At 39.7% G+C, this 14,661-nt stretch overlaps 1 protein-coding gene across 2 annotated transcripts in view; it reads left to right on the forward strand.

The window, feature by feature from the left end:
* TMEFF1 (transmembrane protein with EGF like and two follistatin like domains 1) overlaps nt 1-14,661 on the forward strand; it is a 112,222-nt gene that overhangs the window by 86,638 nt on the left and 10,923 nt on the right. Inside the window, exons 5-7 of one of the 2 annotated variants that reach the window (XM_064431198.1) lie at nt 698-794; nt 11,512-11,660; nt 12,596-12,655. In XM_064431198.1, the coding sequence (XP_064287268.1) occupies nt 698-794; nt 11,512-11,660; nt 12,596-12,655 (306 nt within the window). Of the gene's footprint in view, nt 1-697; nt 795-11,511; nt 11,661-12,589; nt 12,656-14,661 lie in introns of both variants that reach the window. The other variant, XM_064431190.1, reaches the window with a different exon arrangement.

The raw sequence follows: 14,661 nt of genomic DNA on the forward strand, positions 1-14,661 counted from the left end.
GTCTCTTACTTGGTGAAGACTTTTGATGTCCATGTCAGCAGTAAAATAATTGTATATATTTTTAGGATCAGAATATTTGAAATATTGATTTTACTTTTTAAGATACATAACATTTCTACCAGATTCTTGTTAGGATGACCTTTTTATTTTATTCCTATGGAGCTAAACAAAGTAGTCTGGAAAATACACCACAGCATATGTGACATATGAGCACAATCTAATCTCAGTCAGGAATCAAAAAGGGGAAAAAATGCAAGCAGTAACCTTGCATAAGGATATATGTAATTAAAACTGTCACAGAAAATAGCATTTAAATCCCCAGTACCTAATATTCAAGGACATCTAAAGGGACAGGGTTTATACATTATCAGTGGCAATTAAGAGTAAATGTGACTGGGATACATGTCAATGCCAGTTATGTGCCTGGTGAAGCGGGAATAAATAAAAATGACTGAAATAAGAATAAAGGAAGAGCCAATCAATGAAGCATTAGTGATTTCAGGGATGCTTTTCTATCACTGGTACAGTTCTACCAACCTCCAAATGACTGACTTTCAAAAAGGGAGCACTATTAAGGTTAATAGCTTCAGTACACGACAGCTTTATGTTGACAGTATTCCTGAAAGCAAATGGATTTAGGTAAGCAAAAACAGACCTTAATTTGAAAGTCATGCTTTCTGTTATTGGTTTTTTTCAGAGTATGAAGGATCTGGGACAGAAGTTCAGAGAAAACACTCAAAATGTGGAGTTTGCAAGTACAGGGCTGAGTGTGATGAAGATGCAGAGAATGTCGGGTATGTAATGTTTTCACTAGCAATATCACTGAACAAAAGGGAAAAAATGTTAAAGGTACATGATTATCTGCTTGACTATGTTTGTTCTTACTAACTGAAGCTTTAGTGCCATCCAGTAATAATGTGTTTGATATGTGTCTGTAAAAAAACAAACCATCTGCGGTTGCAAAATAGTGGGAGAAAACAACAGAGAGTTGTACTGGAAAATCTTCAGCTAATATTTTTCAAACAAAGAGCCTTGATTTGTTTTATCCTGCCAACAAAACAACTCAAAAATCAAACAGGAATGCAAAATAAATACTGATTACTCAACCCTGATATTTTTTCTCTATGTTCTTGTTCATAAAGTGTTACATGCAGTTATTTCCATCAGTGCTAACCTTGGACCTAAAGGTGAAGTTGAACTGGAGACTTGAGCCAGTCACATCTTCCAAACTCACTGTGGCATTTGATCTCTTAGATGCACCCAGGGGGAAATCAATGAAAAGTATTAATTATTATCAATTAAATTTCAAAACAAATTATCAAGAAACAAGAAGCTTTTAAAGACAATTCATAATGCAGGAGCAGATGCACCACCTGAGGTACTTGGTTATATTACACCTCAGCTGTCCAGGATCTGTGGGGCTCTCAGAAAGAGCAGAGATATCATGAAGGAAGGGCTTCTTCAGACAGCCCCATGAGGCTTTAAGGGGTTTTTAAAAGAAGTTCTGTCTGCTGATGGGGTTTTGTTTTCCAACACCCTTTGTCCTGGCAGTGGCCACCAGTATGGAATAAGATTTACTGGGATCTGGGCTGGTGGCAGGTACTGGGGTTGTGGCTGCAGACACAGTGCATGAAGGTGTTTGAGAGACTTGCAAATGGTACATTTTTTTATCCACAGAGGGAACAGCATCCCAGAATAACAGTGCCTGAACATCACTAGTCGGAGAAAACATCACTCTCCCTTTTCTTGTCTTCCAGCTGGAATCCATTTAATGTTGAAATATGTCTTAATTGCACAAGGTTTTATTACAGGATACCAGCATGAAGACATCTCAGGCAGTAAAGCAGCTTAGCACTAACATTCAAGATGTACATTCAAGATTAAACTGTAGAATACAAGGGAAAGCAAAATGGTAATAGTGCTCGTGAATACTAGCATGATACTTCACAATTCGTAAAATGCCATAGTACTGAAGCCAGCTTGCTCTTTCCAGGAGAGAGACAAATGAACTAGAGCTGTTTTTGTAATACTAATAATTTTTTGGATTATTGCCTTGGTCTGCTTCATTTATGACTGGAAAGATGGTATAGATTTTATATACATATATATATATGTATGTTTGCTATATGCACTGAGATGTGCTTTTGGCTTTGGAAAATAAATCCTGAAGCATTCAACTTCAGTAAAAGCATGCTTAGTCTTTCTGCACTTGTAGAGCTGGAATTCCTGCAGCTATATACTATCTATAAGAAAATTAGGATAAAGCTGAAGGGAGCAGAAGACTTATTATCTACATCCTACTCGTATAAAATGAAACCAGTTCCTGCTTCTTGACAACAGACAGAGAGAGCTCTTTTGCCTCTAAGATTTCTTTAATTAGTCCTCATTAAAAAAATAAGTGGAAACAAGAATTTTTTTGTAGAAAATGCGCAAAAGTTAGAAAATATTCCCATGTAGGTTATTTGCAATTTGTTGGATAATATTTTTCAGTTATATACAGGAATGAAATATAATTTAATTTTTCTTCCCAGTGCCTTTAACCGTTAAAACAGGCTTCAGTGATATTCACTGTTTAGCCATAGATAAATCAGGGTCTGTTAACACAGATTGCCTTCACAAGGTTGGTTTTGACAAGTCACATAGCAAGTCACAAACTTGCTAAAGTAGAATACAGGAATTGGCATAATTTTTCATAAAATCAAACCAGTTATTTACCTGGCAGAAATAAGATGGGATTGAAATCTTCTTTTGGGAAACTTTAGTAGAGAACCCCTTGTAATAGCTTTTAACATCTAATTTTTATTCTCTTTACTGCTGTGTTTCAGTATGGATTTTGACATCATAAAATTATATCATGACATACAAAGTTACTGGCAACACAAATATCTTTCATTATGTATAAACAGTGCTAGTCAGTATTATATTTTCATTCAAATTTGCACTACATTGCAAACACTATCACCCCTAATTCTAGCAAATCATAAAACTCCCTAATTTCATAAAAATATTCTGGTTTGATTTTTCTTTTTAAGACATAAGAATGTCCACTGGAATTTTTTGGATAGTGTGGTAATGTTTTCTGAACCAGAGAAGAAAAAAATTTTGCTCCATTATAATAACTGTATGAGTTAGCTGAGCTGTCCCCTAATGTTAAGTAGATAATATCAAGCCATATTTATGATGCAAACAGTAAAGGCAAAGTTATTAATTTTTTCAACCTCTTTTCTAAGCTGTGCAATCTGAGACTTTACAGAAGCAAGATCCTTGGTCACTCCTGATTTTTAGAGCTGAACTTACAGGTCCTTAGAATCATCTAAGCAGGTCCTTTCTTCTCAGAGGTGGACAGTGATATCGTGAGGAGCAATAGACACAGGTCAAAGCATGGTAAATTTTGTGTTGTCATAATGAAAAATGTTTCTACCACACGGGTGGTTGGACACTCCAACGCCGTGTCTGGCACTTCCATTCATGGAGATGGTCTGAACTTGATCAGACACAGCCTTGGGACCAACTTTGACCAGGGGCTGGGACTAGGTGATCTCTATACATCTCTTAAGCCTGAATTAATTTGTGAATCTGTGTAATTACCAAATCTTGGTGCATTTCAATAGCAAATTTAAAGAAGATTGGTAGTACAGAGCTGCGATACACACCATATTACAAATTAGTGATGTTAATTTTTTGTTGCTCTTAAATTGTATTTTCCCCTTTGAAAAAGTTACAGATTCTTAGTTTTCATGCTTGGTGTTAAAGCATTATGGCTATCTCTTGATCAAAAATTATACATATGCTTTTATTGCACTAGATCACACATAGTTTGAAGAAATCAGGCTTTGCACAGGGTTTTAGATTTGTATCTTCATTTTTTTTGACTTCACAGAAACATTACCTGTCTAAACCAAATGTGGTAACAATGCACAGTAAACTGAATGCAAAAGCATAAACAACTTTGTAATTTCCACTGCCTCTATGAAAAATTTCAGTGTTGATTCTAGGTGGAGTGGTTGAAACACAGAAATCAAGTCTGAAGAGAGGGGTGTCATAAACAGTACACTTGGAAAATTTGTATTCAGCTACATGCAAATGAGTACATTATTTCTTTATCTAAACTCAGAAAGCAATCAGGTTGAGGAAGCATCACAGAAATATATTTCTCCATATTTTTCTTCTTTTTCCATACAACTTGTAAGTATTTTAAAGAGTTGGTAGTTTGTGATCAATCTTTTCAAGGGCATAGACAATCACTTGTGGATGCACTAGTCTTAAATTGCATAAACACATAACATATCATTTGCCTGAATAGTGGTTTTCTGTAGGTCTGAGGTAACAGGATGCAAAGAACAGGATGGGTTGGGTGGGACTTCCTTCCTGTTGGATGCCAAAACTGAAACAGGTTGTATGTACAATGGGAAAAGCTGCTGCCTGACACCATTCAGTCAGTGTCTGCCTTCTTCCTCTGACCATCAAATGACTCTCTGGTCATCAAATGTCTCTCTGGCCAAAACTTGCTCCTCTTTGTTGAAAAGACAACATATTATGCATAATCGTGCAAAATGTGTGCACAAGAGGTTGGTAGACTTATACTCCTGTGTGAGAAAGTGGCAAGAAGCCCACAGACATAAGTAGTATGAATGTGGCTGGGTGTTTTCTGTTGGAATTTTGAATTAGAAAAGTAGCCATGTTGAGAAGTGGACACGGAGGTGGCACCACAGAGCTTGGGGCATCTAGAGCTGATGGGGTAAATTCTGTAGGTCAGATCACAAACATACATGGTTTGCTCCTGACTTTTTCTTAGCACACACTGGACTTTTCAGTTCTAGTGACTGTTCATGGATAAACAGATTATCTAATCAGTACACAATCAAAAGGTAGGATCTCTAGATGGTCTTGGCTCCTGCCCTACACTGCAGCCAGGGATAATTTATTCATGTAAGATCAAGGACTTCTCCAGGAGAGCTCTTACCATCTCCAGGAAGAAAGATTTCACAGCTGGGCATATCTATTCAAGGTCTGAACTTCTCTCACTTTGAAATAATTTCCTCATGTTCAATCACAATTTCTTTCCTTGCGACTTGCACCTGCTGTCTTTCACTCCTCTTCGTGTACCTTTGAGAGGAGCCTCACTCTCATCTTCTTAATAACCTCTCTTGGATTGTTGGTGACAGCACCAAAAGCCTCCCCTTCTCCAGGCTGAAGAGGTGCAGTGCCCCCAGCCCTTCTCACAACAGCCACACTCCATCCCTTTACCCATCGCAGCATCTCGCCGCTGCAGCCTCTCCAGCTCCTCACAGCATTTGCCGTTACTGAGGGCTCTCAAAGCAGGACAGAGTGTTTCACATGGGACCCATGAGTGCTGAATGCAGGACAAGAGTCACTTAGTCACTTCCCTTGCTCTGCTGGTGACCCTCCTGTGATGCAGCCCCCCAGCCTGCTGCTCCGCTGGAACCTCGTGGCCTTTTCTGCAGAGCTGCTTCCCTGCTGGCCCACCCACAAACATCCTGAGGCCGTGTGACAGATGTCCTGTCATCTTCAGACCTCTGGAGGTTCCGCCATCTTGTCAAGGCCCCACTTGAGTTGTTATCTTTTTTTTTGTCTTTGAAAATATCCTCACTGTAAAAATTCAAATTTATCATGTTCTCAGTTTTACATAATTTTTTTTAACAGAAGAAATATGGAAATGGGATTCTGAGCACATTCAGTCTTTTTTTTTTTAATAAGTGTACTGTGCTGTCAAAGATATGTTTTGACTTATAATGTAGATTTTCAAGAAAGATTGACAGCTGATCCCCAAGTAGACCTTTTGAGATTAACATTTTATGAGATTTACTTTAGAAAGCAAAGGTACCTCAGCAATATATAAATTCCTATAATTTACATAGTGTCTGTTTTCACAAAGGCCAAAGCAGAATTTCAGAAGACTTAGTATTAACACTTAGAAATGCCAATGTGGATATTTCAAAGTCCTAGTCTCTGCCTTGTCTATATAATTTGTCCTCCAGGGAAAGATTTGGCCCATTTGAAATCTGGCATGCAAGTTTATACTTACCTCTTTTGACCACTTTTTCACTCATTTACCAACTTTTTTTTTTAAATTGACTTTTTAGGGTATGATATTGTATGTCGATATTCATAAGGAAGGGTATCTAAATCCTGTGTAAATGCAACTCACAGCTTTCCGATCCAACAGAAGAAAAAAATCCCAAGTATTTGTGTGCAAAACAAACCATTCAGACCATAGAGAAAATCAACCTAAACAAGGGATTTACGACTGTTGTGGGATTATTAATTATGAAAATCTGGGTGCAGGATATTCTGATATGATAGGAATAGCATAGTGGCCTTTTCACTATATTGGCTATTAAGAAACTGATAGATCCTAGATGGGTAATAATCCATGTCTGTTTTTTTAATGTATATTTTTTAGTGATCTTTGCAGCAGTGTGTGTCAAGTCTTTGGAGGTTCCCATTATTTGAGGGTTAGGCTGCTTTTGAGAGAGCAAACATCAGTTCGCCATGTAGGCTGTGAGAAGCTCACTGCAGTAAAGACTGAATTTCTTCAGTGGTCAGAGAGAGCCATGCCATGAAAAAGGGGAATGCAGGAAAAGGGATGTCTGAAAAATAGCTGAAACTTATGGTATTCAAAGGGTGCTCTGGATTGCTGGGCAGAAGTAAAGACAGAGTGCTAAAGCCAGGCACAAAGGAGCTTTGTAGAATTGAATTCTACTTCTCTTGTGCTATAAAAAGATTTTTAAAAACACACCAAAAACTTGATGAAGATTCAACTCTAGTCAAATAGGTAGAAAAATCACTTTGAAATCCAGATTTTCTTAGTTCAGGTTTCATCAGGGAAGAACTGCACACAAGGGAAGAAGCATCAAATGAAAGGTAATCCTTCATTTGGCATGGTTATATTCTTAACTGCAATTGCAACACCCTTGCTATTTCAATTCACCTAAATTTATTCCATCAAGCATCCCCTTATCCATCTGTGTGCATTTCACACACTTTGTTTTACTCCAGTGTTTCCATTTTACATTTGTAAGCAGATGCGCCAATGAATTGGTGAGTACCTGAGGATGCTCACGTTGTCAGCTACTGGGAAGGGATAGCAAGCAGCACTCCCTGTGAGGCCAGGCCAGAAAAATACATTTGTGAGCAAGACCCAGGTGGGCATAATTGCAGCAGCCTCATCCATTTGTTGGAAATGCCAGTCTCTCCCAGCAGCCAAGCCCGCTCCACAAGTCAGTCATGCTTTTCCTTTCCTTTTTTCCCCTCTCTTTTCTTTGAACCTGCCAGGGTTTTTAAGCACACAGAACTTCCAACAGACCACGTATACCTTGAAGCCTGAAAACAAAAGGTAGCCTTGAAATGTGTTCTGATCTCTGGGGATCTAATTAATTTACTAATAGCAGCAAGTGCTCTTACAGCCTGAGCTTGTCACTTCATTTTACGAAACACGTTTACTTTGTTACACCTAGTAGCCCCTAAAAAATGAGTTGTACATCCTCGTTTCTTGCTTATTAAAGCCACCCAAAAAAATCTGCTTGGTTTAATTATATGACTTTGTCCTTTCTTGAAATTCAAGTGCTTTTCTGTTTAACTAATGGAGTTAATGAATGATAATGCACCAGCTCTCTGATGACAAAATTCAGGTACTTTTTCTGTATAGCCTAGTACATCAGGAAAACATCTGAATATATCCTGTTGACTTTCCTGGGATAAGTGAGAGAATGATCTGTTGAGGACCTTAAGCAGGAACCTCCTCCAGCAAGACATCAGTTTGGAGCATTAACTGTTTAAATCCTTTTGATTAAAACCAATAGGAATGTTATAGTGAAGAAAATGTTTGTAGGGCTCTCACTCCTTTTACTCCACTGTGTCTTTTACAACACGCTTTTCCAGCAAAAATTTGAAGCAGTCATTCACTTCTTTCTCGTATGAAGCATGAAGCACATTCAAGATGTCCTTAATACACAGTTCTGTTAAGTGACTTTACCTTAAGTGACTAACTCTTTTCTTCTGAATTTTACATTTAAGGCTCACTCTCTTCCTGGGTGCCCCTCTTGTGCCACTCCCATGTGTCCCTGCTCCCCCTTCATGATCTCAAGCTTTTCCTGCCCTGCCTTTGTGAGCAGCTCTGCACTGTCCTTATGCTCTCTCTGTGCTCTGTCCCCAGCAGGAGAGAGACTTCAGGGAACAGATTGCAATATGGGACTGCAATTTTGTGTTCAGTCTCAGTCTTAGCTGTGAAGGGAAACAGTCCTTGGTGCTTCTTACAGGTTCTCCTGCTTGCAAAGGCCTCTGATAAGATTTTTGCCCTTTAAGATGCCACTTTTAGCTCATTCTCACTGTCTGCTGTGTCTTCTCACACACTTTGTGTGCTTTTTGTGTGGTCTGTGGTATGGCTCAGACCCGTGGGTTCTGCTTGGTAGCCTTGAGCTTTGACTTCTTCTTGGCTTTGGCTCCCAAACTGGCTGGTGGGGGGGAAGCTGGCTTCCACCAAGCAGTTGGATTTCCTGTCATCTCAGTACCAAGCTATTATCTGCCCTCTGTAGCTCTCTGACGTCAGGATATAACATATTTTCAGTATCTCATAGTGGGTTTGTTGGCAGGTCTTCCAATACTTTCCTGAGCTGCTTTTCTGTTTCAGTCTGTGGTGGTCCTGTCCCCTCACAGGGACTTAGGCTCCAGTTTCAAAGTGTTTGATGTGAAACATCAGAGCAGCAACTTGCTCTCCCATGGTTTTGCCTTCCTTCACAAACACCAAGCGGTTAAAAACAACATTCTTTTCATGTTTTCTGTCAAGAGCAGCACTCCCCATATGTCACTGCTCTCATCTCACGATTTGGCACTTCATGCAGTCCTGTCTGTGTTTTTGGTCTAGTGGAAACTGTCTGTGAGCAAGGACAAATTCACTGCACCCTATGCAGGCTCTCTGACAAGTCCAGGTTTCTAACATGTGCTCCTGGCTCCCTCTGCCACTCTACTGCATCTGTAGAAGCCCTTTTCCCGTTAGACCAATGCACTCAAGCCATGTCCTCTCCTTAACTCGTTCTCTTTCAGCCCTCTGAAAGGCTTCAGAGGTTTATATTGGAATAAGAGTTTCAATTTTTTTTAAAGTGCTTCAGTCCAGTTCAATGGTTCATTATGCCTCAGTGTACTTAAACCATCTGCTTTTACACATCAGACAGCTCTGCCAAGTGCCCAGTGACTAACTGGCCAGGGGAAGGCTGGAAGTGCCACTTGGCACCATGGTCATAGGCAAAGTAGCTAATGGCACCAGGCACATAATCAGCTACATGTGAAGGGGGTCAACATGTGACATTTCTGTACCTTGATGAGATGGTTAGAGATAAGACTGAGACTGTTGACCAGAACATCAGGGTCAGGAATTCATAAGCAGCCCTAAAGCAAGCATCTGACAATTCTGAAAAAGTAAGCATTAAATATTAGATATTAAACCTAATCACAGCAAAGCATGGAAACATAAGCAATTTTCAAGCAGTTTCAACTCTAGTCTGTAATGTCACCATGAAGAAAAAAAAAAAGATATTTTCAAAACTCACTTTATTTGTCACCAGGAATGACAAAATCCAACTATAATCATGATGCTGCAGACATCAGATGGTGACTACAGACAGATTTAAGGGAGAGCAAAGATATCTGAGTGCACACAGCCAGTGTCATACAAATGAGGACCAGCTCTCTGCTAGTTTGTGTCAATAAATATGCATGACTGCTGAGCCATGAGCCTTTTATTTGTATGTAATAAACCCTAATAAACCCCTGATTAGTCTTAACATCATGTGGGAGTAGGTAAACAAAATAGTATTTCCATCCTGGTTCTAAGGTTTACAACCATTACCATTTCTAGTAAGAAAGATTATCATATGTTGTCATATGGATATTTAGAGGTTTCATTAGTACTTGGAAGTAGGTCCCTAAGATGTGTAGAGACTCATTACTGGGGCAGTTTTTCACTGTCAGTAGGTGCACTTAAAACCCTGTTTGCACTGGAGATGTTCTGTCTAGCAACAATCTGAAGTTCACAGGCATGGAAAATTACCTGCAAAATTAGAATTTTTAAATTAAGGAACAAAAGTTTCTCATGGAAGAAGAGAAAGAGAGAAGTATTCTGGCCATCTTCAGTGTTTCTGTAGCATGGAATTTGATTCTGCTGAAGATTTGTTACAAGCTTGAGGCATATATTTGTCTGTTTAATAGTTTAATTTTATCTGCAACAGTGGGAAAGAACATAAAAAAACTGGTAAGTTGTTTGCTTGGATGTTTTCCCCCCTTTCTGTTACTTACAAGAGTAAGTCACATCAAGATAAAGCTAATAGTCACTCCAGCAGTCAGACCATGTTCTCCTGTAGAGCTTTCTGCCAAGGAGAGGATCTTGTGCCCACTGCCACCTTCTCAGAAGGTGGCTTTCTCACACTCACTACATCAGGAGGAGCTTGTGAGCTGAGAGTTGGACATGGTGCCAGCCTTGTCTTCCCCCTCATTCTACAGCTACGCTCCTTATTTCCCCCATCCCAAAGGTGGACAAGAACTTGCAGAGCAGTGTCGAACATACACAGAAACTTTCATTCAAAAGTATTCAAAAATTCAAAAGTTCTATTAGAAAGCAGAATGTTGATTAAAATAGTCAGGGGGTGTGAGGCATGCAAAGTTGCAAAGTTTTCCTGTGCCATTCACATATGTAAAATTTCTGGACTTCTTGCTGGGGCTACAGAAGTATCTAAACATGAACAGGTCATAGTCCTATCTGAGTCTTTGGCTGTCCTACCTCTGTGTGGTTAGGAAACAGCTACACAATAGGTCCTCATTTTTCCCACTTTCATTTTACAATCCCTAGCTGCAAATTGTGTGGAAAACGATTCATCCTAAACAACCAAAATGTTAATGGGATGCAATATAAAATAATTCAGATTGCATAATCCTGTTTTAAATGCAACATAATAGACCTATTGTTAACTTTCAAAGGTATGAATGAAAGTCTTTCTGAAATGACAGAGCAAGATATTAACCAATATTAACCAAGCATATTGAGTCTATACAGCCTTTGTAATAGAACTCTTTCTATTGCCTAACAGAAAAGGGAGTCCTTTTTGTTTTCCCTCTCAAGCACCCTGACACTGAAAAAGTTAGAATATTCTTCTGACTTTCTTCGCACTAGAGAATAAATACTACAAACTGGTATATTAGTGTAGTAAATCTTCCTTCTAGTGTGTTATCACTTTTCAAGTATATTCTATGAGATTGATACCAGAGTAAAACTACAAGAAACATTAATACATTATTGAAGAGCACACTGAAGCATGTATTCACAATTTTGTACATTCTGCTTGGAAGCCTGAGATGCCAAAGACTTCTTCAGCATCCTCATGCAGCACGCTCTCCCCTCCTGGCATTGGTGCACAAGCTAGTGCTTACTTAGGACTTAACATGACTTAATTTTTGTTTGCTGGATGTCAATTTTGTTTTGCTGTATGCTTCAATTAACAGGTGTGTATGTAACATAGACTGCAGTGGATACAGTTTTAATCCTGTATGTGCTTCTGATGGAAGTTCCTATAACAATCCATGCTTTGTCAGAGAGGCATCATGTCTGAGGCAAGAGCAGATTGACATCAGACACCTTGGGCATTGCTCAGGTAGGATTAATTTTGGCTTTTTGGAAAAATTAAATTCTGCAATAACTGGGCTTGGTAGACTTTCCCTTTTCCATTTTTGGTCAGAAGTCACAGATGCTGTTATCAGTGAACTCATCAGCTCTAATTTTGGGTTCCCCACACTACACACATAGTGCTGTGTTTGCATTGCCTTTCTTTGGCTGCTGTTACCTGGAAAGACAGGAAAAGCTCTTGGCAAAATCTAAGCAATAGTCCAACAGTTCTTACCTGAGGGGGTGGTAGGAGAGCAGAAGGAACACGGGTGTGTGGGAAATCTTCCCTCTTGTTGCTGTGGGCTGTAAAATGTGCTTCCAGTGTGAGTCAGGTTGGGCCCTGATTGCACAGACATTGATCCTTTATTCTTAAGGGTTTTTTCCCTTATTTGCATTTCAAATGCTTATTTGGAAATAAGCATTTGAAATATGCTTATTTCCAACCAAAGTGGTTCTATAATTTCCTTTTCCAGTCTTGGAATGGTTCACTGAAGCCCTCTGTCTACTGCCTTGTAGCTAATCCAGCCCATAATCCTTCGGTTTTGGGGGCTTGCATTTAGGACATTCTCATGGGAATAACAGATTTCTACCAACTTTTTGCCAGTTACATCTAGATCTGTAACTTGGGCAGTTCCAGCACCAAAACAGACTGTCACCAAAATAACTTAGGTCCATAACACAGAAGAGTTTTTCATTCAAAACCTAAAGCTTGAGGTGTGCTGTGTTGGTCTGGACACCGGAGCTAAGGACTAGGTGTGATACCAACCTGGTTGTGTGGGAGGAACAATGTGGGAGTGTGTCCAGCTTTACTGCAATTTAAAATAGTTCTTTGAATATTATTCTGGCTTATCAGTGATGCACACATACTGGTCTGGAAAATATCCTTTCCTAATAAATAACCATGTATTTATCACCTAGAAACAGATGACACAAATGCAGTTGGAAAGAAAGATGATGGCATGCAGTATCGGCCAGAAGTGAAAGGTACGGTGCAGACTTTGTGCTTCTCGCTTACAGCTTCACAAGATGAGAAAATACAGCATGCAAGTCCCTTCTAGTCTGCCTAACAGCTCTGATTCCTATAACTGAGACAGACCTGTGAGCAGTTTCTCTCTTGTAGCATGTTGCAAGGATGGTGGGAAGATGTGCATGATTTGTAAGTTTTGCCTGCTGTATTCCTCTAAGATGCCCAGTCCTGTGCAGTGGCCACAGGATTGGACTCCCTCCAAGTCTGTGAAAATTACTTTACTGGAAGACACCAAGCTGGGACATTCCTGATGAAATAACATAGCACAAACCTCCCTGCCATGATCCCATCTTTTCTGTTAACTTCTGGGAAAAATGGATGATTTTGTATTTGTTAAGTTGTTTTAAAATATTTTCAGTAAACTCATATGCTGAATCACATTGACTGAAAATGTTTCACCCACATCAGCCCTGCCTTACCTTTTAATAACCTTTAATGCCTCAACTTTTTCTTCATCCCTGCTAGTCAGATGATCGTACACATCAAGTGTCACTCCAATGCTTTCTTTAGACCTCCTGTTGCTAGTAACACACTTGGAAAAGCTGTTCTTGTTATCTTACACAATACTGGCCAGACTCAGTTCTAAATGAGCTTTGGCCTTTTGTGTCTACAAACCATAGCACTGTGCTCTTCCTGTGAAGCCTGATCTCACTTCCAGTGGCCATACAAATTATCTTTCCTCTTGAGCTCCACAAAGAGTTCCTTGTTCATTCAAGCTGGTCTTCTACCCCACTTGCTTGACTTACAATGCATGGAATTGTCTGCTCCTGTGCTTCTAAAGGCACTTCTGAAACCTTGACCATGGACTCCTCAAAGCACTCATGGACCCCTCCAAAGCAGATTGCCAGGGTACTCTGCTAAAGAGCTCCATGAAGAGCTTAAAGGTTTTTTTCTGCTGAAATCCAGGGTAGCAATGCTGGTGTCATTTTTTCTCATTGCAGTGAAAGCTCAAACATTAAACTCAACCATTTCATGCTCACTATGGCCAAGACAGATGCCTAAAATTACATCCCCCATGAGCCCTCTATTCACAAATAGCAAGCCTAGGAGGGCTTGGCTCACTGAGTACCTCTGACAAGAAGTTATTATCTCCTGAAAATGTCAAGAAAGTCCTGCTCATCACAGCAATATTATATTCCCAGGTGATGTGTGGGAAGTTAAAAATCTCCTATAAGGACAAGGGCTAGCAATCCAGAGATTTCTCATAATTGCTTATAGAATAAGTCATCAGTGGTCACATCCTGGCTGGGCACTCAGTAGTAGACATCCACTACCATGTTTCCTTGTTTTCCATCCCTCTAGCCTTCCCCCAGAGGCTCCCAACCATATCAGCACTAACTGTGCTGTATGATCACCTCTCCCTTACATACATGATACCTCCAACTTGTCTGCCCTGCCTAAAGAGCCTGGAGCCCTCCATCTCAACATTCCATTTGTGGGACTCATTTTACCAATTCACGCAAATACCAGTGGTATTGTAGCTCTGGGAGCTGACCAGTGCTTCTAGTTCATCCTGTTTGTTTCTCATGCTGTGTGTTGGTGTTCAAGCATTTCAATTGTATTCCTTAGTGTAGCTATGATATTTTATGAAAAATCCTCTGCTAGGATTTTTCCCTCCTGAAGGAGCTGAGAACCTCAAGAAAGAAATGTAAACAATAACTGTCTGCTGCTGTGGAATGCCGTAGGTGCATCTTCCATTGGTCCATGTGGATTGTTTTCACTTGATGACCAATCACAGCCACCTGTGCCAAGGCTGTGAGCAGTCACAGGATTTTGTTATGCATTCTATTCTTGTTCTTTCAAGCCTTCTGATGAACTTTCCTCTCTGTTCTTTTAGTATAGTTTTAATGTAGCATTTTAATATATTATATATAATAATATAATAAATCAGCCTTCCTTCTAAAAAGCCTTACGTCTGCACACATGGGGAGTTCCCAGCCCCTGAGCTCCCCACGCTCCCAGG

This window comes from Passer domesticus, chromosome 1 (assembly GCF_036417665.1).
Source record: "Passer domesticus isolate bPasDom1 chromosome 1, bPasDom1.hap1, whole genome shotgun sequence".
NCBI classification, from domain to species: Eukaryota; Metazoa; Chordata; class Aves; order Passeriformes; family Passeridae; genus Passer; species Passer domesticus.